At 49.4% G+C, this 26,294-nt stretch overlaps 1 protein-coding gene across 3 annotated transcripts; it reads right to left on the reverse strand.

Moving 5' to 3' along the window:
* Positions 1–2,070: 2,070 nt before the first annotated feature.
* Positions 2,071–25,969, reverse strand: ADAP2 (ArfGAP with dual PH domains 2). 3 transcript variants are annotated; one of them, XM_082860529.1, is made up of 11 exons: positions 25,811–25,969; positions 24,850–24,944; positions 23,041–23,132; positions 21,832–21,911; positions 20,579–20,691; positions 13,723–13,869; positions 9,763–9,846; positions 6,429–6,491; positions 5,156–5,233; positions 4,214–4,442; positions 2,071–3,180 (listed from the first exon to the last, which is right to left on the reverse strand). In XM_082860529.1, exons 1-11 carry the CDS (start codon positions 25,902–25,904, stop codon positions 3,146–3,148), a joined length of 1,110 nt encoding a protein of 369 aa, XP_082716655.1. In that variant the 5' UTR covers positions 25,905–25,969; the 3' UTR covers positions 2,071–3,145. The 3 variants fall into 3 exon arrangements, with proteins under 3 accessions (XP_082716655.1, XP_082716654.1, XP_082716653.1); XM_082860528.1 differs by having other exon boundaries at positions 5,156–5,230; positions 24,814–24,944; XM_082860527.1 differs by having other exon boundaries at positions 24,814–24,944.
* Positions 25,970–26,294: the final 325 nt, after the last annotated feature.

A 26,294-nucleotide genomic window follows, 5' to 3' on the forward strand; every position in this document is an offset into this window, starting at 1 on the left:
TCAGAATTTTAGTGCCCCCTGAGGCACTGACTGGGGCCTGCCATCAGGTGAAAAGCGAAAAAATGAGAAACTCACCCCTGCCATTCCTTGCTTCCTAGTGCCAACTCCTCTCTGCATGCTTTAGGTTATTTTCCAGGGCCTCCAGATAATTTTTATTATAATCTGTACAGAGTTTCTAATTGTTATCTGTGGAATGGTTGTTCTGATACGAGCTCCTCCATCATTATTGGAAGCTGACCCCCCTCCTGCCCCCAACAATCTGTGCTCTAGCCATATTCAATTATTTGTAATTTCCAGAACAGGCCATGTTCTCTCTTGTCTCTGGGCCTTTGTACACACTCTGTCTCCCCACCACCCCACCCCAACCCAAGTACCTTCTACAGGACTCAGCATAGATATTACCTCTTTTGGAGAACTTCATTAGTCAGGACCGATTCAAGTAACAGAAATCTCCTTGTACTAATAAGTCAAAAGGGAGAAGAGGATTTAATGTAAGAGTACAGAAGTATCCTTGGGCAACCCAAAGACAGATTCAGCTAGGCCTCAGAAACCAACCAAAACCAGACATTCCATTTCACTGGGACTTTGTCTCCATCTCTTGTGTCTGTTCTCTGCCCCGCTGAGGGACTCCTAAGAATGTCAGTTTGCCTCTTCAAGTTGTTTTGTTATTGCCTGTTTATTTCTCTTTCTTCCTCTCTGGACTATAAGTTCCTTGAAGGTGAACTATGCCTTTACTGATTTTGTCATTCTCAGAACTTAACAGAGTACAGTCAACAGAGCTCATGGGTCATGTTAAAAAAAAAAAAAAAGGCAGACAAGTAGATCGACCCTTAATATACAACCCAGCAGGTGCTGAAAAACATTTTCAAGGTGCTTTAGGAGCCAGAAGAGAAAGCAACCACGTCTTCATCTGGGCAGTCAGGAAGCCTCAGGAAAGACACCCCGATGACGTTGCTTGTCCTCTGATTGGGGGATCAAAGGAAAATCCCATAAAGAGCAGAGACTGTCTTAAAGACCCTCCCAACCCTCTGGGTCTCCACTGAAATGAAAACACTCAATGTCTTTCTCCACGTCACTCGAAGGGACAAAGAATCACAGAGCAGAGACCTGGGTGATCTATTTCTCTAACATTTCAGCCACTTGAGATTTCTTTCAGTTCCTCTTTCCCATCTGAGAGCCTCTGAACATTTTCTTCCCTCAACCTAGAGTGTTTTCCTGGCCATCTTCCCTTTGACTAACCTCTAAACAATTTAAGGTTTCAACTTCAACGTCATTTTCTGGAGAGGAAGGAGTCTCCCCTCTTCCCGTCAGTTAGGGTGAACCCTATTGCCACACATCTCACAGCAGTCCCACTTCCCCTTTCGGAACACTGGTCTCATTGTCCTGCCCCATGTACAGGCTGCCTTCCAGCAGGCTGAAATCTCTGACAGCGGGGACCACGTCATCTGGTTCCTGCCTGTTCCCAGGGCTCGGCACACAGCCTGGCACCTGGGAGGTGCTCAAAAATACTTGTTGCTTCCATTGAATTTCAATAGTTAGTACAACTTCCTCATTTGAAAGAGAAAAACCAAGGCACACAGGTGGGGAAGTGAGTTTTCCAGCAGTCTCATTAGTGGCAGGGCCAGACCCGGCATTCGGGCTGGAGAGCTCTCTGTCCTGGGGTCCAGCTGAGTTGCCTTCTCAGCTTCCTTCTTTCCTTCCAGAGTGCACAGATGGTCAATGGGGACATTGGTTTTTTAGTTTGTATTATCTGGGCTTTTTTTCTTTTAATGTATTTATTTTTGGCTGCACTGGGTCTTTGTTGCTGCCCACGGGCTTTCTCTAGTTGTGGCGAGCGGGGGCTACTCTTTGTTGTGGTGCATGGGCTTCTCATTGCAGTGGCTTCTCTTGTTACAGAGCAGAGCCTCTAGGCGCGCAGGCTCAGCAGTTGTGGCTCGTGGGCTCTAGAGTGTAGGTTCAGTAGTTGTGGCACATGGGCTGAGTTGCTCCACGGCATGTGGGATCTTCCCAGACCAGGGCTCGAACCCATGTCCCCTGCATTGGCAGGAGGATTCTCAACCACTGCACCACCAGGGAAGCCCTTATCTGGGCTTTTATTTCTTCTAAAATGTGCACAAAGATAGAACTCTCCCAGGAACATTTTTGATTCATGTAGAAAACCCACTACTTTCGAAGAGTGAAAAGTGGATTTAAAAAAAAAATTTTCCCAACTTTTAAATTTGAAAACTTTCAAACCTATAGAAAATTTACATGCATTAGACAATGAACATCCAGCTATACTTCATCTAGATTCATCAGTTGCTAACATTTTGCACAGTGGCTCGCTTTCTCTCTCTCCCCGTGTATACGTGTGTGTGTATACACATGCACTTCCTATCTTTCATACATAAATGCACGCACACTATATCTATGTATATACTCTATATGTACACATATACACATACACATTTTTTGCCAAACCGTTTAAGTCAGTTGTAGACATGATTACATTTTACCCCTGAACACCTCAGCACATACTCCCTAAGATCAGGAGTATCCTCCTACACAAATACAGAAAATCATCACCATGTTACAACATTACTAGCTAATATACATCCATATTCAAATATCCCCAGTTATCTCAATGATTTCCTTTATAATTGCTTTTTTTAAATCCAGGATCCAATCAAGAATCATGAGTTGCGTTTTGTTGCTATGTCTCTTTAGTCTTCTCTAACCTAGATCCAGACTACTTGATCTTTCATGATACTGACATTCTTAAAGAGCCCAGCCAGTTGTTTTGCAGAATTTCTCTCATGTGGACTTGTCTGATTGTTTCCTCATGGTTAGGTTCAGATTTAACTTTTTGTTGTTGCTGTTCTTGTTTTCAGCAAGCATGCCACTTGTGTGATGCTGTGGGTGCCTTTCCATTGCAATGCCTTCATTTCAGATGTCCTGGGCCCTGAGGACATTTACCAGATCCTCAGACCCCCAGAGCTGGGTAGCGGGGAAGCCCAGAGAGCCGGCAGATAAAGGCCAAAGCTTCGGTCTTTGAGGCAGAGTTCACAGCCCGTGATAGCTGCCGACTGTGGGGCACTCCTGAGGGGCCCCCAAGGCCAAGGTGAAAACTTCTCCTTCCCACCAGGTGCGCTGGCTGGCCAGTGGGTCACCTGCTGCTGTAGCCACTCTCTGTTGATGCAGCTGCAAGGGGAACAAGAAGAGGGCTGGGGGGCGTGGCCATGCCAATGCAGTCCCACTGGAGGGCAGGGACAGCAGGGGGACAGGGGGACGATGATAGAGGGAACCAGAATAAAAAACAGACTGAAAAGGTGACAGACAGAGGGGACACACACACCAGAGAAGGAGAGAAAAGCAGAGAGTCAGACACAGAAACAGAGAAAAACAGAGACTCAGACACACAGGCCCCCAGAGGAAAAAAGCACCAGCTGCCTCACTAACAACTTCCGAGCCCATTTCTGAGGCTCTTTGGCCTTGGGATTTCGGAAAGTGAAGCAAGTTTGTGTTTATCCTGGTCAGACTCAAAGGGTACAAGGGTTTCTCCAAAGGGGCTGTGTGGGGTCACTTGCTCAGACTGTACTTTTCCAAACAAAGAACTTCTCCTTGGTGTCCCAGAAGCCATGCCCTGGGCCAGAAGTTTCCTGCTCTGGCTCAGAATGTCTCCCCTCCTTTCACAGGGCTGTCTGCAGATGGGGAAGCCTGCTTGTGACACATCTGGGGTGAAGGGGAAGAACAGGAGAGGGGCAGACACATGAAAGGACCCAGAGAAAAGAAGAGCCCTAAAAATAGCCTTCCCTCTATGAGCGGGGAGTAGTCCAAAATCCCAGGAGCTGCCCAGCGCTGTGACCTTAATAACAGGCCAGAGTTTTCTCATGAGAAAAGGGACTCAGGGGCAGAGGGTGGAGGGACAGAGAGGCTGCTAGGCTCTTGGACTGAGCAGGGCAGAAAAGCGGATCTAAGTGACAGCTCTGCTAGAGCGAAACTCCTCCAGACGTGGCTAGAGAAAGGCTCCTGATAGAGGAACTAAGCGTGCACAGAGAGGGTTCCCTGGCAGTAATGTGCACTGTCTGAACTTTTCTTTGGCAGGAAGAGAAGAAAATGGAAAGAGGGCAGTCGGGAGCCGTGACCCCAGTTTCAGGGCTCACAGCTGAACCCAAGTGAAGAAGCCCCTTTTTGCCTGCTGCCCTCAGCCAAAGGAACAAGCCCTGCATCTTACTGAGGAGGTTGAGGGGCGTCAGGGGGCGGGACAGGACATCCCGAAGGCTCTCCGTCCATTCGCGCTGCTCCTTCTCGCTGGGGCAGGTGAAGATGAATCTCCGCTGCGGGGTGACGACGGTGATGCCGGCTTTCCAGCGATTCCCTCGGATGCCCTTAGGCAGGTCTTCATACACCTGGTACCCCTGCTCATCGTTCCCGAGAAATATCTGGCCCTGCTCAAAGGCATCCTGAAAATAGAAGACACAGGTCGTCAGAGGCCACACCTGGGGCTGAGGGCCACCTGCAGGCCTGACAGCCCCCCAGGTCCATTTTAGTAAGAGGTGTGTGTGTTGGGTGGGGCTTCTGCTGGGGATTTCGGCTAGATGGGACCCAGAATTTAAAAGGCTCAAACCATAAAAGACATCACACATGGCATCTGTTTAAATGATACTTAATATTTACAGAGAGTTAACTCTGCACCATGAATTCAAGGACTTTACACGTAGTAACTCACGTGACCATCCTCACGGCAACCTCTGAGGAGGGCAGTGTTATGAAGCCTATTTTCTGGGGGAGGAAACTGAGGCACAGAGTGCTGAGTGCTCTGCCCAGAGCGCAGCCCTAAAGGTGGCAGGGCTGGAACCGGAGCCCAGACAGCCGAGTTCTAGAGCCCTCACTCCCAACTGCTACACTCCACAGCCTCCGGTTGGAAGAGAGTCCTGCCAGGAAACATCTGTCTTAGTTACTGATACATTGGCAGCATTTTGGACACACATAAAGGACTTCCTGAAGGTGAGGGAGAGCACAGCTCCATGCACAGACTGACGTAGAGACAGGTGACGATGGAGGTGTGCCTCTGGCTGGGTTTCTCCAGCCCTGTCGCTTCCCCATGGTTCCCGACCAGCACTGGCCCCACCTCCGCCTGCAGGTGCACAGCGGCGGGGCTGGCAGTGGCTCTTACCAGCGGGTTCTTGTAATAGAGCAGCCGCCGCTCCTGGGGATCCAGGGCAAACCACCTTTTCTTGAAAGGCTCTCTCTGCTGCAAACAAGGAAACCTCGTACCAGGCTGGGCCAGGCGGTGGGGACAGAGGTCAGAGGGCCATCCTAGGCCAGGCCGAGGGAGCCGGCGGGTCCCAGCCCCGCAGTCGCACACCCCAGCGCCCCTCCCCAGGCCTAGAGCTCTGCAGGCTCCGCCCCATCTCTCCCCCACCCATCCCACCCCCTCCCCCAGCCCCAGCTTCGCCCTGCTGCCTCCAGGTGCTGCCTGTGTGGGTTGGAAGAAGCATTTTACCCCTTTCTCAGGCTGTGGACAAGAAGTCTCAGAAAAAGGAAGCTGGGAAATCAGAAGTGGCTACTGCTCAGCACTTCTGAAAGTGCTGGCCTTGGCTGAATTCTATCCTAGGTCAGGGGAAGGAAAGCCCCTGGCCAGAGCCACGGGGAGGGCGGTGCTACCAGCTGGTGAAGGAAGAGAACCTTTAACCATTTTACAAGTTTTCCAGCTGCCTGAGGCTCTCTTTACCCTGATTGCCTAACACCTTTCACTGGCATCTTTAACAAGCATCTTTAACAAGCATCCTGTCAGCATATTACATCTTAAAAACAAACAAACAAACAAACAAAAAACACAACGCACTGGAATGCTGTCGCTTTGGGGTTCTTTTTAGGGAGCTCCTCTACTTTTCCCTTCCTTCTCCCTTTCCCTCCTCCCTTCCCTGCTTCCGCCCGTCACAACCCCCTACCATCTCCATCTTCTGACTTTGAGCTTCGCCCCACCAGCATGCAGCTAGGCACCCAAGCACGGGTATATATAGGTGTGTTCTCTCAGACTGATCACTAGTCCCTGCGTCACTTGAACGGTCCTGGTAGGGCCCCAGCACAGAACACACAAGGGTTCTGGAAAGTCAAAAGCTGTCCCCCAAGGAGTCCCTTTTCAGCTATGCTTTCCCAAGAGTAAGATCAGTTAGATGGTGTTAAGAAGACAGAAGCTAATGGTGATGTTGATAAAGCGGGAGGATGCCCAATTACAGGGAGAAGCACCTCAGCCATGCTGGACCACACTCCAGCCACCTGGTCTCCACTTGATCCTCCAGCCCCGGAACTCACAAACATCCATTTACTTCCCCTTCCTCCCTCCTCTCTGCCCCTGCTTCCCCATTTTCCCACCTCCCAAATTCTGCCCTACTGCCCACTGGGACAGGGGCCACGAAAGTCTCCCCCGGGAGTGGAAGATATACCTTTGGGCCAGTCTTTTCCATGAAGCCTTGCTTCAGGTAGTTCCTGGTGATGAGGGGCACAAGCTGGGGGAAGAAAGACACACACTGACACCCCTGCCTCACACCCAGGAGCCCAAGGGTCCCCACCGAACTTGGCTCCCCAAAAAAGGGGAAGTTTGGAATGGGGAAGGATGTGTACGCGTGGTTCAGGGGGTTATATTTGGTATGGACGCAACATTAACATTTCAACAGAGCCAGACAACAGCACCCCAGATGTCTGCAGAGCTTACCAGCACAGCCAAGTCTTAGTTTCAAGACTTAGTTTAGGGATTCCTTCAGCAACTCCAGGAGAAGGACACAGGCAAGGCTCTGAGGAGACCCTCCTGGTGTCAGGTGGGCATATTCTGAGGATCTACTGTGTGTCAGGCTCTGCGCGTAATTCTCAACCACACTGTGAGGTGGATATTATCATCTTCGTTGTATATATGAGCAAACCAGGCCTCAGAGAAGTGGTTGTGGATTTTCTCAAAGACATGTCATTGGTAGGATGAAGAGCTTTCACATCTAGAGGCGATGGACACCATACAGACACTAGTGGTACCCCTACCGCTACTCTATGATGCTAAAGTATAAACATGGCAGAACCCTCTGATCAGGCCCTTGGCCAAGACCTGGTCATTGGTGGGGATTCTGACCCAGGGCCATAGGAGGTGATGGCAGGGTGGGCAAGTAGAGAAAGCTCTGGACTAGGAGTCAAGAGACCTGAGTTCTAGCTCCAGGTCTGACCTCAACCAGCTGTGTTACCTTGGTAAGACCTTATGCCTCTCTGGGCCTATTTCCCACTACGTAATAAGGATACTGGCCTATGTGATCTGCAGGATCCCTTCCAACTTGCCATCCTATGCTCAGAGAAGCTTCCAGGGATTGATGCTGGTCTCCTATGATCCAGGGTGTCAACTGGCAAGTCTAGAGTTTCAAGTGACAGCCCAGGTTTCTGAAAACACAGGGTTTCTCCAGAGCCTGAGCCCAGGGCAGGGACGAAGCAGACATGACATCTGGGAATAGGAATGGAAAGTCTGAAAGGGAGAAAATCGTGAGCTCAAAACGAATATATAAAGGACAACACTCCCCTTTCCCTAAAATGCATTCTGTGGGCTTTAATTCCTTCATTTGGAGAGAAGAGAAGTCCTGACAGCTCAGTCGTCTGAACTGGAGCCACAGCAGGGGGAGTCTAGGCCTCGGGAAGCCAATGGAAGAAGAAGAAAAAGCACGTGGATGGGGTTCTGTTCACTGTACCTTAGACACTCTGCTTATTGGACTGACGGCAGCCCTGGAGGCAGGGGTTGTCCTCATGGTGACAGATGAGTAAACTGGGGCTCAGAGAGGTGAGGGGACTTGTCCTACGTAACACGTCAGCTTCTCTGACTTTGGGTTCATGCGTTTTCTTATCACAGGACCACAACCCCGCTTGGGCTCCCCAGGTTTCCAGCATCTGGATCCCTGAGCTCGAGCCAGGCCTGGGTGGTTGCCCAGGACCTCACGTCATACGTAGACATGGGGGGAAGAAAGATGGGGAGAGAGGTGGGCGGGGAGGAAACTGGGAGTGGATAAGGGGTAACAATGGTGGATGAGGGAGGCAAGAGGGCATTGAGGATGTTGGCCAAAGACCAGTTTCCTCCGCAGGGGTCAGCAGAGTTGGAGAGCCGGCCCAGACAAATGAGGCTGGGCATCTGCACTTTGTCCTCCATCCTCTCCAGCCAGCAGTCAGCACCCCCAGTGCCCCGCCCACGGAAGCAGGCAGTCACCAGCTCCGGTGCTGACTCTGCAGACCGGGAGGGCCCTGAGCCGGGTCTAGCTGGAACTGCTCCTAGAGAATTGCCAACTCAGTGCATCACTGGGTCTGGAATGGACCCCTGTTCCAGACACTTTGCTCCCTGCAAACTTGGGCATTAAGGAACACTTAGGCTTCCAAGGAGGGTCTAACAGTTGGGATTAAGAAAGTTCCAAGACTGGGACTTCCCCGGCGGTCCAGGGGTAGAGAATTTGCCTGCCAACGCAGGGGACCTGGGTTCGATCCCTGGTGGGGGAACTAAGATCCCACATGCCGCAAGGCAGCTAAGCCCGCAGGCCACAACTACTGAGCTCGTGCGCCTCAACGAGAGAGCCCATGTGCTGCAAACTACAGAGCCCATGAGCCCTGGAACCCACGCGCCACAACTAGAGAGAGAAAACCCGCACGCCACAACTAGAAAGAAGCCCGTGCGCCACAAAAAAAAGCCCACGCACCGCACCGAAAAGATCCCTCATGCCTCAGTGAAGATCCCGAGTGCTGCAACGAAGACCCGACGCAGCAAAAAAAAAAAAAAAAAAAGAAAGAAAGAAAATAAATAAATAAATAAATTAAATAAATAAATATTAAAAGGAAAAAGAAGTCCCAGGACTAACATGGTCTCTCCACCCCTATCTCTTACAAAATCCTCCTAGAGCAGGCCTAAGACAGGGACCAGAGTACAGCACCTCAGGGTTGGAAGGGACCCTGAAGATGACCCAGACCAAGCACCATCTTACAGATGTGGGAACAGGTGCACAGAGAGGTGACTCAACCCGCAGTGGTCACACAGCAAGTTAGCAGCAGAACGTCCACAAGAGCCTAGGCCTCCGGGCTCAGGGCAGCATCCTCCAGCCCACTATACAGCTTCCCCAGCCAAGCCTGAGAGATGTAGATGGATGCTCCAGACATCTGGGGACAATCAGATGAAGTTCTCAGGCTCCCCACTACCTAGGCCATGAAAGGCAGACTGTTCCCGTTAGAATGATAATGGGAAAGAGCCCACTACCTTCCTTATACCAGAATATGAAAGGGTAAAGGGGGGAATGTTCGAATGTGAAGAACACCTTTGCTTATGCACTTGACCTTCCTGGGACTCAGTTTCTCATCAGTGAAATGGGAATAATCACACTCACCTAACTGCTGGCTGCAAGGGATTACTAGATAAAAGGGATTACAAGACACAATGGGCTCGAAAGCACTGTATAAGCAGTATGTGAGGGACCATTCGTGCATTTTAGTGGGAGAAGGGGTGAGAGAGAGATGCTCAACTCCTGAGCCCCTTGACACTGTGGGTGGTAGCCATGCATCCCGAAGGGGACAGCCTGACCCACTTTTTGGAGGCTGCCTTGCCAGGGGTGAGGCCATAAGCTTTTGGTTTCCCACTGAGGTCCCCAACCCCAAATCTCAAGGTCTTTCCTGCAAACAAACTGAGGCTGGCCTCTGAGTGTCTTCAAGGTCAGCAGACAAGAAGCAAAGGAGATGGCAGAGAGGAGATGTGGAAGTTGGGGTCCACATTTAGCTCACCTCAGGCTCCGGGAGCTCAGGAAAGGCCATTTTTAGGTATTGGAGACGGGCTGCACGGAGGGCATTGAACCAGTCCACTATCTCCTGCAGAGAAAAATACAAAGGACAGATGGACAGCCAATGAGACAGAGTAGTGGGGGAGCTGAGGCTGGAGGCAAGAAGCCAGCTGGACCTTCAGGTCTGGGCACATGCATGCACCCCCAGTCCCACTCAGGGGCCTGTGGGCTGTTCACAGGCATCTGGGAGGACAGGGCCCGAGCCCAGGGGCATCACCTGAGCAAGTGGGAAGCCACTGACAGGGAGATCCCCAGAGCCATGGGAAAGGACCAAGGTGGACCACATAGGAGTTACACAATGGCCTAGGACAGTGCTTGGCTCTTTCTAATGTGTGTGTGAATCACCTGAGGATCTCATTAAAACGCAGATTTGTATTCAGTGGGTTTGGGGTGGGGCCTGAGATTCTGCATTCCTAACGAGCTCTCAGGTGATATGATGCTGGTCATTGGGACACACTTTGAGAAGCAAGGGTCCTCAGAGGCCAAAGACTGGCTTTCAGGTGGGGGCAGGTGCACCTGGGGATGCTCCTCCGATGCGGATGCCCATCACCTGGAGTGCAACTTGGGCTAAAGCTAGCTTGGACCTTCTGTGTCCCTCTGGGAGAACACCTCCCTCGGCAGTGCCCACCATCGTCTCTCACTTTACCCAGCTGGCTCTGCCTCTGCTCTGCCACGCTCCTTTCAGGCCTCCTTATGGCATCCAGAGTGATTTTCGAATTGCAAATCTAATGGAGTCTAGCTTAGAGTCCTCTCCACTACCCTCAGGAAGAGAGTCTAAGTTCTTTGCCCTCTGAGCTCCTTCCATACAAAACCATTGCAATCCCTGCCCCGCCTCCCCCCCCCATCCCAACACATGCTATTACCTTTTCCTGAAACACTCAGCCTCACCCAACTCTCTGCCCTCACCCCCGACACACCTTTTACCTAGAACATTCTACTCATCCTGAGGGTGACTTTAGATATAGCAATAGATTTCTGCTCCACGCAAGCCCTGATTCTATGAGAACTGCCCCACCCATTCTCAGGCACACACCACTCACCCACAGTTGCAGCCACGCTTGCTGCTATGATTCTACCCACTCTTGACCACAGCAACTGGACAAATGCAGAGGCTGGACAGGGCCTATCAGATTCTTTCTCCCAGGAATTTGGAATTGGGGGAGCTAGCTGAAAGACTTGTTCAAATAGCGGCTGTGCTGCACTTAGATGTAATACGGTGACTGAGAAATTCATTTGAATTTGGTTTCAAAGGTATGAAATATCATTACCCTTTCTCTCTTGCAGGTCAAACTTGCTGGCCCTGTATTCCTGAGTTCGGAGCTCTCCTGTCCTGGGTGTTAAGAAACTTCTAGAGGCTCAAGCACTAAGGGAATGGGACCATCCCATGAAAGACAGACCTAGGCCTCCACTTTGGAAGGGGTCTTTGGTCACAAACTGGTGGCTCCGGGGCAAAATCCAACCTGCATACAGGTTTGTTTGGCTCCTGAAGTTTTGTCTGTTTCAGTCCTCTATACAGGTGTTTCTGTTTGCCACAGCCTTAAGGCTGTCCACTTTACTTTTCAATTGCCCACCTGGCTCCTGTGGGCATGAGTTTGAGCATCCCCCCCCCCACTCCCATTTATGCCCATCTAAGGGAGAAGCTGAGGCATCAAGGGAAAGAGGAGACCGGCCAGAACCAGGTTGCCGGTAGCTCTACAACTGGGTCAGTGGTAGGGAGCCAGGTACCGTAATTGTCCGAGACCTTGGGCACTGCAGCAAAGTCCTCGTAGCTTTCGCGCGGGTGGAGGGGTAGCCACTGGTATCCAGCCAGTCTGGACATGGGACTACAGCAGTGAGCCCAATGTGGACTGAAAATCAGGCATCTCCTCCATGTCTCCCACACTGCATAAGTCCCAAGATTCTAGTAAAGCCAAGGGAGGGAGCCGAGAAAGATGACTGATAATAGATTTCTTGGCAATTTGGGGAATGAGATCGTTGAATTTAGAGAAACAAACAAGAGAGACATTACTCGCACTCCTGGTTTTACAGAACAATGTGTTGCTGTTAGAGTGTATTCTCTCTCTCTCTCTCTCTCTCTCTTTCTCTCTCTTAAACACACACACACACACCACAGCTCCTGATTCTAATCTCTCAGGAGGCCAAGCCATGCTACTGGCCCTTGAAATAAACACTCCTATATCTTTCCTATTCATGTCCTGTTTAAGCTGGTTTGAGTGTTCTCCTTTTCAGCATATTCACACAATTCTTAAATAGATGCTCCTTCCTCTGGAAAGCCTTTTTTGACTGCCCCCTTCCAGCCCACCCACCCCCCAGACTAGGCTACTTATATGTCTCCTGTGTGTCCCTAGCACGGCCTCCAGCCCATCCTCACACAGCATCATCAGTGCCTATTTCCCCATCTGCCTCCCGAGACTCTGAGATCCCAGAATCCCACTCATGGCTCTGCCCCACTCACTACACACCCCAGTGCTGTGCACATTGCGGGGAGGAGTGCGATAAGGATTTACCGAAAGAGTGAATTCGTGAATGCATAAATGACACAGATGTGAAATGACTCACAAGAGTTTGTCTTCTTCTGCAGCTGCCACAATCATGAACAAATTACAGTAGCAACTAATGTTTACAGTGCACTTCACCGTAATGAGATGCTTTCACGTTCGTGGTTCATGGTCACTCAACTCTCAAAACCCCTCTGGGAGGTGGACGTTATCAACCATAAACAAGCAGACTTAAGGAGGGAAGGAACCTGCCCCAATAACACAGCTGGGAGTGGCAGAACCAGAGCCCCAGTTTCTGACTCCAAACCCAGCTCTTCAGACCACACCAGGAAGTCAGCCCAGAATGTGGAGGGAGCGTGAAGCCTGCTGGGAGGGTGATCCATGGTCACCATCCCAGCGCTAGGGCCTTATGGGAAGATCGAGTCCCTGTATCTGGTTCCCGGCTCCTGCTGCCAAGGGTCCTTCCTCCAGCAGAGGCACTTGGGGAGGTGAAATGGGTGCAGGGCTCAGGAACCATTGGCTACGTGACTTTGAGCAAATTATTTAACATGGCCATGCCTCTGTAACACGGGGATAAAACATTTCCAGGGTTGATCTGAAGATTAAGAAATGATGTATAGTGACTGCCAAGAAGAGCACCTGGCACAGAATTAAAAAGAAACTCACAAAATGTCAGCCTCCACCTTTGCCCCTCCTCACCTCGACTTAGCATCTCTGACCCTTGCCCGGTCACATGACCCTGCTCATTTGGACCCAGCTTATTCTCTTGAACCTGTACTATTGGCCTGCTCTTCTCTGATGGAGTCCATTTCCTGGACCTTTAAGTGGTGTTTTCCCCAAACTTCAGTGCGCATAAGGATCACCTGGGGATCCTGTTAAAATGTAGCTTCTAATTCGGTAGGTCCGGGTGGGCCCGAGACTCTAGTTCTAAGAAGCTCGCAGGTGATGGCTAATGCTGTTGGTGCCAGACCAAACGCTGAGAAGCAAGGCCGTGGAGTGCGCGCTGCCCAGGCTTTGATCCATTCCTCCTCCCATATTTGGAATCTCCGGCCCCACCTGACTTGCCAGCCCTGGGCATAGTCCCTTCTGCTAAGTGGATGCCCCTTGACGGTTGTGCACCATCCAGACGCACCCCTGGTACCCACCAGGTTGCTCTCCCTGATCTCGCTCTGCTTTACTTGTACCTCTGTCTCCAACTAGAGAGCGACAATAGGGAATTCCCTTGCATTCCAGTGGTTAGGACTCGGTGCTTTCACTGCCGTGGGCCCTGGTTGGGGAACGAAGATCCCACAAGCCACGTGGTGTGGCCAAAAAAAAATAAAAAGTGACAATAGGTTAAGGTGAACAGCAGCAGCAGATCTCAGGAGGCTGCTGCGCAAGGGGGTCAGCGAGCTGGAGGCTCTCACCTTCCCGCTCTCGTGATACACAAACAGGTTCCTGACGTGGCCCTCTCTTCGGTAGGTGATCTGCAGCCCATGGGGGTTTCCTATCTTCTCTGTCTGGAAGGTGGCATTCAAGTCCTTGATGCTGATGACAGCTTTGGGCTCTTTACCCTAAAAGAGAGGAAGCAGATACTTAAGATGCTGACAGTCAGCAGGGTGACTTCTCATCACGTTCGCCAGGGAGACTTAACTGCAAACAGATGACCCGTGTGGAACTCTGCTTAATCAGATTGGCCTCTCTGAGCTGAAAGGGGGCTTGGAAGGACCTTAACTTAGAACTTTTCAAAATGTTTAGCCATAGAATTTTTTCTGAAACGAATCATCAGGAATTCCCTGGAGGTCCAGTGGTTAAGACTTGTTGCTTCCACTGCAAGGAGCACAGGTCTGATCCCTGGTTGGGGAACTAAGATCCCGCATGCCGTGTAGCCAAAAAAAAAAAAAAGAATTTGAAACAAATATCCATGGAAGGCAAACAAATAAAATAGATTAAACAAACAGACAAAAGCAGCTGTGGGGACCTCAGGGCACGCCCTCCCACCCTCCACTCTGTTCTCAGGGTCTGAACACAATTCGAGCACTCACTGATGCTAAGAAGGCAAAGGGGAAACAAGTGCTTCCTTTCATAACTGATAAGAGAGAAAAATGATACCAACGCTCTAGTCCCATAATAGCTGTTACCCACATGCAGCTATTAAAATTAAAACTAAATAAAATTAAGACTTTAGGTCCTTAGTCACACGTAGTCCCATTTCAAGTGCTCAGCGACCACCTGTGGCTAGTGGCTAGGGTACTGGACAGGTGCAAACAGAGAAAATTTCCGTCACTGAAGAAAGTTATAGTGGACAGTCTTCTCTAGAGGGAAATTTGGTCATATTTACTAAAATGTTGAGTGTTTTGCTTTGACCCACAATTTCACATCTAAGAATCTATCTGAGGAAGTAATTGCATTACTATGCAAACACATATATCAAAAGATGTTTATTGCCATGTTGCTTATAACAGTAAAAAAATAAAAAACAAGAAGAAATTATTGAAATGTCCATCAATGATAATGGGTTAAATAAATAAATCATGGCATATCCACACAATAAAATATCACAGAATTTTTTAAAGGAAAATTTAAATCAATATTACTAATATGAAACAATGTCCATGATATCCATGTGTGAGAAATACCAAGTCCCAGAACGGGATGTATAGTAGGAACCTATTAATGCAAAAATTATATACACATATATATGCATATACTATATGCATATAGTATATATATAATGTACATAAACTATATGTATACACTATATGTTTATTTGCACGTACATAAGAAGTATGGACAGATTTACACCAACACTCTTCACAATGGTTTTCTTGAAAGATTAATGTACGACTTTCCTTTTAAAATATTTACTATGAAAAATACTAAAAATACAAAAAAAGTGTATTTAATTTTGTCAATATCGTTCCCCAAAAGGAAATTTGTTTAAAAAATACAACATTACTAATAAAGCCAAAATCCCTTTAATTACTACTTACCCTGTCCCTTTCCCCTCCTCCGCTCCCCACAGTCAATCACTGTCATGAGTTTGATGTTCATCTTTCTAGTTCACTTTTTACACTTTTATACACACATACACATACCCATGAACAATACATAGTGTTGTTTTATGTGGCTTTAATTTACATAAATGGTATCACATTATACGGATCATTCTACAACTTGCTTTTGTCACTCAACGTTTTATCTCTGTCCATGTTGAGATATACCAATCTACTTGGCTCTTGTAAATGACTACACCAAAAGTTATCAGTCTATGTTCCTGTTGACAGATACTGAGATTGTTTCTGATTTTTTGCTGCTGTCAGCTTGTATCCCTGGTATACCCCCGTGAGAGTGTCTCTAGGTCACGATTAGGAATGGAATTGCTAGCTCACAAGTGTGTACGTCTTTGACTTACTGAAAACTGCCAAATTATTTTGCTAATGGCTCTCCACAGTGGTTGCACCAATGTACATACCGGAAGTAAATTTCCATCAATAACAAAGAAGATTTCCCCTTTCTCCATATCCTCACCAACACTCAATGCTGCCAGTTTTTTTTTTAACATTTTTGCCAATATGAAGGGTTTGAAATGGAATCTCATTGTTAATTTCTCTTATTCAACTTAACTGAGGTATAATTTATAAGCAATAAATGGAACTCACTTTAAGAGTGCAGTTTTTTGACAAGCGTATATACCCATGTAACCACCACCACAATCAAGATCTAGAACATCACTATTACCCTAAAAGAGTTCCTTTTGCTCCTTTGCATCAATCCCCACCCCACCCCAATCCCAATCACTTATCTGCTTTCTATTGGTATAGTTCTGTCTGTTCTGAAATTGAATATAAATGGAATTATACAGTACATACTCCCGTATAAGTCTTCTTTGGCTCAGAACAATATTTTTTAGATTGATCCACATTATTGCATTTATTAGTATCTTGTCCCTTTTTATTGCTGGGTATATTCCATTCTACGGATATACTACAATTTTTTAATTCATTTATTTGTGGATGAACATTTGGATACCTTCCAGGTTTTGGCTATTACAAATAAAACTTCTGTGAACAAGATTTGTGGACAAATTTTGTTGTGGACATATGTTTTTGTAAATACCTAGGAGTGGAAAAGCTGGGTTATATGGTTAAGTGTACACTTAACTCTATTAGAAATTGCCAAATTGTTTTCCAAAGAGGTTGTATCATTTTATGTCCCACCAGCAATAAGAGTTCCAGTTTCTCCATATCCTTGTTAACACTTGGTGTTGTCAACCTTTTTAATTTTAGCCATTCTGGTGGATACATAGTATATCTCATTGTGATTTTAATTTTCATTTCCTTGACTGCCAGAGAGATTGGGCTTCTTTTCCTGTATTTATCAGGCATTTTGGTTTCCTTTTCTGTGAACTACCAAACCATTTCCTTTGCCTCTTCTGCCAATGGATTGTTTTTTTCTTCTTGATTTTTAGGGTTTTAAAAAAATGTGATCTGGGTATTAATATTTTGCTATGTTGAAATATCTTCTGAGTTTTGCTTTCTTTAAACTTTAAACTTTTTTGTATTACCCAAAATTTTCACATAAAAATGAGTTCCCTTTATAATTTAAAACTTTTCCATTTGGGTAAAGAAATAAAAAAAGAACAAAGGCAACTTGTTCTATTTTTAGACTGCTTTAGACCGAACAGGCTTAGGAGTGAGAAACAGATCAACTTTTTCCAACCAAGGGTGAGACTCACATCCTAACTCACAACAGCTACTGGGGTTCGATGCCTGCTCCTAACTCTGTAGCAGCACTTTTTCTTCCTGCCTTTAGTACTTGCAATATTTTTCAGTGATTTAAACTGAAGACTGAGAAGAAATCCCTACTCTCTCTTGGAGGGTTAATACTCTTCATCCCCCATCATTTTTCATCTGGCCCCAGACTGAGGCCACACTGGACAGACCTTCCGGCATTGCTCTGGTCCATCCAGGAAAGCAACAGGGGACATAAATAGTAATTTCTGCACGTAGGAAATGGAGTAAGATGAAGGCTAAAGTGGTCAGAGCTTGTCCTTCTCTTACTTTCTTGGCCATTCCTTCACATTCTCTTTGCTGGAAACTTCTTATCTTTCCTCTAAATATTGGAATATCCCAGGGCTCAGTGTGATAGATAATCTCCAAAGATGGGCTTCTCCAATTCCTTCCCTCCTAGTTTGCACATGCCACTCTACCCATAAAGAGGTGGAATCTATATCCCCTCCTCTTGAATTGGAGCTGGTTGCATGACTCGCTTTGACCAACAGAAGGCAGTTCCTGGCCTAACCTTTGAGAGGCCTGGCAGCATTCTCATTTGCTCGGGGAAAGCCGGCTGCCATGCTGCAACAAAGCTTGAGCTGGACTCCTGAATGAGGAACAATCACAGAGAAGGCACAAGGAGGATGCCAAAGCACCTGACGTGTGAGTGAAGGCTTCCTGGGTCTCCTGGCGCAGCCCAACCTCTCCACTGATGCCACATTGAGTACAATGGAGCAGCCACTGCCGGCTCAAATTCCTGACCCACAGGACTGTGAGACACAATAGACTGATGTTTTGAGCGACTAAGTTTTAGGGTGGTGTGTCTGTCACTCAGCAACAAATAACTAAAATACTCAGTCCTCCGACATCTTTTCTCATCCACCCCCACCCCCTGCTTAGGTGACTCCAGCCAGGCCGGTTGCTAAACCAGTTTACATGCTGATGACTCCAGCTCCAAACTCTCCCCAAATCTCTAGACTCAGAACTTCTGAGAACTTCTTTCTCAGTCTCTATTTGTATGACTAATAAGCATCTCAAACGGGAAAGGAACTCTTGATCATCCCCGTAAGGAGCTAAGTCTTTGCCATCTCAGCAAATGACAAATCTAGACTTCTAGTTGCATAAGGCAAAAATCTGGGAATCATTCCTGATTCTGCTGACTTTCACACTCCGTGTCCAATCCTTCAGTAGATGCCATTGGCTCTATTTCCAAAATACACGTAGAATCTGACCACTCTAACCAGCTCCGTCACGATTATCCTGATCTAATCCATTATTCCTCGCTTGGATTATTGCAACAGCTTCCTAACTGGCTTCTCTGCTTCCACCCTCACCTCCCCACTGCTCCATTCTCGCCTCCACCCCCAACTCCATTCTCGCCCCAGTAGCAGCCAGAGTGCCCCTTTCCAAAAGTTTTAGTCAAAGCAGATCACTTCTGTACTCAAAACCCTCCTGTGGCTTCCCAACAGCAGAGTAAAATCCAAACGCCTAAATGTTTTGTAAAAATATTCTGTGATAAACCATAGTAGGAAAGAATATTAAAAAAAGAATGTAAATGTTTTGTAAATCATATATCCCATAAGGGTCTTGTGTATAGAATATATAAAGAACTATTACGGGCTCCCCTGGTGGTGCAGTGGTTAAGAACCTGCCTGCCAATTCAGGGGACACGGGTTCGAGCCTTGGTCAGGGAAGATCCCACATGCCGTGGAGCAACTAAGCCCATGCGCCCATGAGCCACAATTACGGAAGCCCATGTGCCTAGAGCCCGTGCTCCACAACAAGAGAAGTCACCGCAATGAGAAGCCCGTGTACCGCAATGAAGAGTAGCCCCTGCTCGCCGCAACTACAAAAAGCCCGTGTGCAGCAACGAAGACCCAACACAGCCAAAAATAAATAAATAAATAAACAAAATTTTTTTTAAAAAAAGACCACATATTGTATGATTCCATTTGTATGAAATGTCCAGAATATGCAAATCTATAGAGTTAGAAAGTAGATCAGTGGTTGCCTAGGGCTGGGGGAGGGGAGTGGAGTGGAGAACTAGAGCTAACACATGTGGGGTTTCTTTTTTTAGGGTAATGAAAATGTTCTAAAATTGATTGTGGTGATAGTTGCACAACTCCATGAATATACTGAAAGCTATTAATTATACACTTTAAATGGGTGAATCCAATGGTGTGCGAATTTATATTTCAATAAAGCTGTTTCCAAAGAAAAATCCCGAGTCTTCCTATGGCCTCTGAAGTCTTCCACTATGTGAGCTCATTTCGCCCCATTTTTTCCTTGCTCACACTGCACCAGGCACTCTGGCCTCCTTCATGTCCTCTAGACTCACCAAATACATTCCCAGCTCAAGCCAGGGCTACGGCTCATGGTTGGGCAGTTTGTGCACTGAACAAAAAGCCCCCGGCTGAAGGTACAAATGAGAACCGCCATGCAGGCTTCTGCTTGCCTAGACAGGGACCAGAGCTGCACCCTCTCAGAGGGCTCATCTTTTCTAATCAGCACACATGACCATGCTCAGGGCTTCTGTACATACTGTTCCCTCTACTTCTTCTACCCTTCGCCCACAAATCCACATAACTCACATTTATTCAGTTCTCTGCTCAAATGTCATCAGAGAGGCCTCCCCTGACCACCTGTGGTAGCACCTCCCTCTACCCCACGCTCTAACTCTTCACCCTCTTTTATTTTACTTCATATAACTTATTGCCACTGGATAGATTATGTATTGATGTATGTTTTGGTTACACCTGTCTCCATCCACTAGAATGGAAGCCCCAGGAGAACAGGAACTTCGCTTAGTTTATTGCTGTATCCCCAGTTCCTGGAATAAGGTCTAGCATAGTAGGTGCTCAATAAATATTTCTTAAGTACATAAACAAATGAAGTAAAAATCAAGTGATCATCAAAGGCTTAATCACGGACCAGTCTAAGCCCATTCTAGGTGAAGAGAAGGTGTGCTTTTTAGTGGACTGGATGGATTGTATAACAAGGAAAAGTAGCAGCGTGTGGTACCTAAGTCTCAGTGGCTGAGCTCATACACAAGACCAGGCACTATTGATCAAAATGTAGACCTGGGACTTCCCTGGTGGCGCAGTGGATAAGAATCCGCCTGCCGGTGCAGGGGACATGGGTTCGAGCCCTGGTCTGGGAAGACCACACATACCGCGGAGCAACTAAGCCCGTGCACAGCAACTACTGAGCCTGCACTCTACAGCCCACAAGCCACAACTACTGAAGCCCACACGCCACAACTACTGAAGCCCACGTGCCACAACTACTGAAGCCCACATATCTAGAGCCCGTGCTCCGCAACAAGAGAACCCACCGCAATGAGAAGCCCGCGCACCACAACAAAGTGTAGCCCCCCTTCACCGCAACTAGAGAAAGCCCGCGTGCAGCAACGAAGACCCAAAGCAGCCAAAAATAAAATAAATAAATAAAAATGTAGACCTGAGTGGGGTGAGAGCCAGCGCTCTGGGAGGAGTAAGAGAAGACTTACCTCTTCTTTAGTGTAGTACTTCAGGAGGCCTTCTCTTGCCAGGAGCACAAACCTCCTTTTCAGGAACTGTGCGTTGTCCCTTCCCCGCTTCCATAGGAACCCTTCTCGGTTACCTTCCACCAAGGATGAGAAAGAGTGAACACTCACGGCTTCAAGACAAACAAGCAACTCATGAACCCCGTACCGTATGGTCTCAGGGGTGGAATGAACCTCTCACCTGCTGCTAAAATGTCTAGGATCTAATTTAGCTATTTCAGCTGCAGAACATGGGGGTCCTGTCTGGGGCCAAATTTGCAATGTTGTATGATTTCAGTTGGGCTACCCTCAACTTTCTTCCTTGGCTGTTTCCTAAGAAGACATAGTAAACTCTAAGTAGGCTAAATCCTGGGCTTCCCTGGTGGCGCAGTGGTTGAGAGTCCGCCTGCCAATGCAGGGGACACGGGTTTGTGCCCCGGTCCGGGAAGATCCCACATGCCGCGGAGCGGCTGGGCCCGTGAGCCACGGCCGCTGGGCCTGCGCGTCCGGAGCCTGTGCTCCGCAACAGGAGAGGCCACAACAGTGAGAGGCCCGCGTATCACACATAAAAAATTAAAATAAAATAAGTAGGCTAAATCCTAAGAAACTGGATTGATTCTGAAGGAGGCCCAACTTCACGTTGACATCAGCCTAATGAAACTCTCCAGAGCGTGGGAATAATGAGTGCCCTCTGTGCTCCTGGCCACTAGGAGAGCTGAGCACTGGCTGCCTCTGGTCCTCAAAGAGCAGTTTTGTATACTTTGCTCTCTGGGTCAGTGTCAACTTGGACTCAGAGTAGCAGGGCAGAAACTGCCACAGGTTCAGGGCCACCGATGAGGTTGTGCCCTGCACAAAGGCGGGAAGGGAGGTGAAATCCAGTCCATGCTCCTTCCCGAGGCTTGTGCCACAACAGGGGTTACATTAGCCAGAAGCAGGGTGTCTTATTTCTTCCTGGTCTGCCCGGTGTGTGAGTCTTTTTGCAATTTATACTGAAGACTCTATACACCCTGTGGCCCTGCAAGGACCTGAGACGAATGTGTTTCTCGGCCAGTCAGACCATAAAACCCCACCAGCCGATGTGTTGCTATTTCAGAGACAGAGGAACCCACAACTTGGCCTCTGTGGCCAGAGCAAGGGTGGCAGGTATATCTCTGCTGACCTTGTTCCTAATACTCAGGCACTTTGTTTTCTAGAACTCATCAGAACTAGCCCTCAAAAGATGATGAAAATAACTTTACCTGGGGGTGAGATGGTTTTCCCCTCAGCCATAAACTCCTGTCTCTCATACTTCGCTCGAATCCATTGCTCCTTTAAGACCCTAAAAAGTGAGACTCTTTAGTCAGCTGTGTCTGATGCATCCTCTTCCCATGGCAACTTTCTGAGACCCCGCAGCTGAGGATGGGAGCATCACAGCAGCTGCCTGCTCAGGCTAGCCAGGGATTCTCTGCCTGGGTACTATTAACATTTGGGACCGGGTAATTCTTAGTGGTGGGGGGACGTCTCGTGCTTTGTAGGATGTTTAGCAGTATCTCTGCTCATCCTCCACCCCCTCGATGCCAGTGGCACCCCCTCCCCAGTTGTGAAACCCCAAAATGTCTTCAGACATTGCCAGTGTCTCCCCAGGGGGAAATATCTCCCCCAATGGGCTATATGCACACCACTATACTATTCCAACCTCAGCCTCAGTCCTCTAGGTCAATGAGACAGATAACAGCTCCCCTGGACCATCTACTCTGCCACATCCCACTGTGTGTTCATGAGCTTAAGCCAGGACAGTCCAAGAGCCTCTTCCTGTGGCCCACCCATGAGATCTGAGCATGCTACACTGGACAGAGCAGCGGTCCTAGGGTCTGACCACCTGGGACCTGGTCCCACTCTACCATTTATCCACTGTGTGACCAAGGGCAAGTTACTTAACTCCTCTGAACTTGGGGAGTATGCCAATAATATTATACCTACCTACCCGTGAGGGTTGTTGAGAGGTTTAAATGCATACAAAGTGGCTTGTACTGTGCAGAGCACATGGTAAGTGCTTAGGTGGGGCCTAAGCCGCTGCTTTGGAGCAACATTGAGCTCAGGTGGGACAGCTCAGGTGGGACTCCGTAGGAAGTATAATAGCTGAAACACATTTGTTCTGCTAAAATACCGGCGGCTTCTTAATAAGTTAGTTATCACCTGTAGGCTATGAGAACATCAAGTCAAAGGGACAGATCCTAAAGAAAATGCCCCATTTCACAGCTGTGGACACTGAATCCCAGAGGGGGCAAGTGACAACCCAAGCTGTGAAGGTGGAGAGGGGCTTTCATCAGGTCTGTGTGTTCTCCATGACAGTACCAAATGTTTTCCTGCTCCACCTGCTGGGCATGTCTGTAGAAGAGGCCACCACACAGGAGATGGGGTAGTGGTGGGAGCGGGGGTGGGGGGGAACCAGGAAATCACCCACTCACATGCAGTCGTTGGCCTGGGGGATATAGTAGAAAGCAGGGACTCTGGCTTCATACTTGGCCTTCACTCGGAGGTTCCCATTGTGGGTCATAAACTGCAAGACAACAGCAACTTGGGGTAATGTTAGAACTTGAAAAAACGTGAAATGAAACCACGGTCTACTCTGAAGGCCACTGTTCTCACTGGCTCCTGGGCTGAGTCAGGAGACACTCCTCCCGGAGTTTGACACATTTCCCCTCCTCCCCGCCACCCCACCCAGCTTGGTCATCTGTGCTGCTGGGAAGCCCCAACTTGGAGCAATGAGGTGCTGTAACAACCATGCTTCATACAGGCAGAGCACTTTACAGCTCTCCTGCATTAGTTCATTCGATCCGCTCAACCATTGTAATATTACCGCCCCCGTTTTAGAGGTGAGGACACTGAGGCTCAGAGAGGTTAGGTGACTTACCCAAGGTGACACAGCTAGTCAGTGGAGAGCTGGGATTTGAACCCAGACCTGTCTAACTCCAAAGCTCATGTTCTTTCTCCCACCCCCTCCACAGATGGCCAGGACCACCAGCAGCAGCCCCTGCAAGTCTGCAGGAGATAGATGGAGCTGGAGGATGGAAGAAGTTCAGTGCTCACCCCATAGAGTATGTAGGTCAGGAAGATCACTGGGGGCCTTTGGCACCCAAGAGACCCAGAGGCAGATGTGCCAGGAGTGGCCCCGGCCAACAGCACTCAGTAACAGCAGTGGCATATCTGGGGTGAGGGCATGTGTGGAAAAAACATCAGGGTTTTAATCCATGTCCCTTGGGCAGTGGGAACCCTATTCTCCCCTTCCCCAGTGGCCACTTGGCTGTGTCGTGGGATTTGCATGGGCTTTGGATCTCAAAAGAGCAGGGTCTGCATCCCAGCTGCGCCATTTATTCACTGAGTGACGCCTGGGCGATACTTAAGCCCCTGAGCTTCAGGGATCTCACCCATGAAGATGAAGAAGAGATAACAGGGGAGTGATAAGGTACAAAGAAACGACCCTCAGGTTTAGGTGCTGGTTTCCAGTAGAACTTTCTCCTGCCCTAGAATGTAAGCTCCATGTGAGCAGAGACTTCATCTTGTTCACTGCTCTCTCCTCTACCCAGCATATGTGGGCTTACAGTAACGTGTGGAATGAATGAGTAAAGTGTCTAGCCCAGTGGTCTAGCACAGTGCACGGCACAGATGGGTACTCAGTAAATATGGGTCTGCTTCCCCAATAGTCCCGGAAATCCTCAGCTAGCCAGCCCAGTTTAGTACCGCCTGCTCTCTGAAGGTTTCCTGGCCAGAATGGTGTTATCTGGGCTGCAGGTGTCCTCCATCTTTGTAGGTCAGGAGAAAAAAGTGGTCCCCTCCCTGGCTAGGGGAACTGGAGGAGGACTATGTACCATGAATCAGGATACTTCTGTTATAGTCCAGGATTTCAGCGAATGAGAACAGCAGCTGTTAATTGACTATTTACTTTGTACCTGCCTTGAGCCTGCATTTAATCCTTACAGCAGCCCTATGAAGGGGTATCTTTATAACACAGATGTGGAAAGGGTTCACAACCAGCGTTAAATAGGAGGCACAGGGCCTCATAGCTAGTAAGTAAGCAAATGACGGAGCTAGGATTTGAACTCAGGGCCTCGTCTAAGGCAAGTCTAATTGGCTCCTTATCGCCCCTCTCTTGGCCTCAGTTTCCTTCCCTGTAGAATGGGAGCGCCCTGCCCACTGCCTCCACCCCAGTTCTGCTGTTCTCCACCTGCGCCCCTTGCTACCTCCACAATACTGTCGTCCCAGAAGTCAAGTCTCACAGATTTCACTTTGCTGATGTCTGGGAAGTTGCGGTGGACTCCGGAACAGTTCAGACAGATGAAGATGCCCAGCTTGTAAGAGGCCCAGTCGGGATCTACGGGACAAGAGGACAGGAGGGGAGCTGGGTGAAGAAACCAGGGTTGGGCAGGGGGCGCCGGGAGAGGCAGGGCTTGGCAGTTAGCCTGGGGAGGTGTCCAGCTCAGCCCATGACTCCTCTCTTAGCCTCCCAGCCTTGGATGAACTAAGATCAGCATGAAACCCTCTGGTCAGCCCACTGGCCCTGGCGCGGCGGCGGCCAGGATGAAGATCTTGGAAGGAGTCCCGAGGAGGATGGGGGCGAGAGGCTGAGGCGGGCGCGATGTGGAAGTGTCAGGACTCCGAGGAACCTAGAGGAGAGCGCGGAGGAAGGGACCGGCACCGAGGCGCCTGGCTGGGGAGCTGCGGGTGAGGAAGTCGGAGTCAGGGACGCTCGGGGTCCACAGGGTCGGAGTGCTGTGGAGCAGGAACGTGGGAGGACCCTGGGGACGTCCGGGGCGGGTGGGGAAGGGGCACTGGACCATCAGGGCAGAACTGGGTCCGGGGTCTGGGATCCCTGGTGTGTAGCATGTTTGGATCCGAGCGTGTGGGAAGTGGCTGGGTCCGGAATGAAGACGTCAAGGACCGTGGTCCGGGTGGGTAGGGTGTCTGGCAGGGGAGGTGAGTAGAATGGTCAGGGCACCCGGGGCCGGGATCTAGTGTCGAGGTCCAGAGTGGGGAGAACAGGCGGCCCGGCCGGGTTCGAGTGGGAGCGGTACTGGTCGAGGAGAGGGCTGCCGGGGGCCCGGGTCCGAAGGTGATATAAGGGTCACGCGCGGATCCAGCGGGAGTCCTGGACCGGCCCGGGCCTGAAGGGAGAGGAGGGGGCCGGCGGGCCGGGGGCCGGTCCCACGTTCCGGACTGCACGCGCCGCCGCGCCCTTACCTGCCGCCCCGCAGTCGGCGCAGTGCGCGTTGCCAGTGCCTGCCGCCCGCAGCAGCTCCAGCAGCCGCTTCTTGTTGCGCTCGCGGTCGCCCATGGCCGGCCCCGCGGGCTCAGCAGGGCTCAGTCCGGCCGCCCCCCGGCCTGCGGCCGCCCATGGTCAGCGCCTTCGCCCGCAGGTGGAGCGGGACGCAAACCCGGCGCCTCTAGCCCGCCCGCGCCGCCTGTCCCGCCCCCCAGGACTTTAAGCCCCGCCCTCCTGGACCTTCTGTCCCGCCCCCGGCACGTCCTGTTTACGGGCTGCGTTCCTCTCTAAGGCGCACGCCCGCCCGGCAGAGACCCAGAGCAGGGCTTGGAGTCGGTCACCCTGGACCGAGGTCAAATCCTGGACCGCCACTGGCTAGCGTTGTGACTGTAGACAACCTGGTCAACCTCTCTGGGCCTCAGTTTACACCTCTGTAAAAGAGGAACAAGGGCATATGTCCTT

Source organism: Leucopleurus acutus (genome assembly GCF_964270905.1).
Source record: "Leucopleurus acutus genome assembly, chromosome: 19".
Classification (NCBI taxonomy): domain Eukaryota; kingdom Metazoa; phylum Chordata; class Mammalia; order Artiodactyla; family Delphinidae; genus Leucopleurus; species Leucopleurus acutus.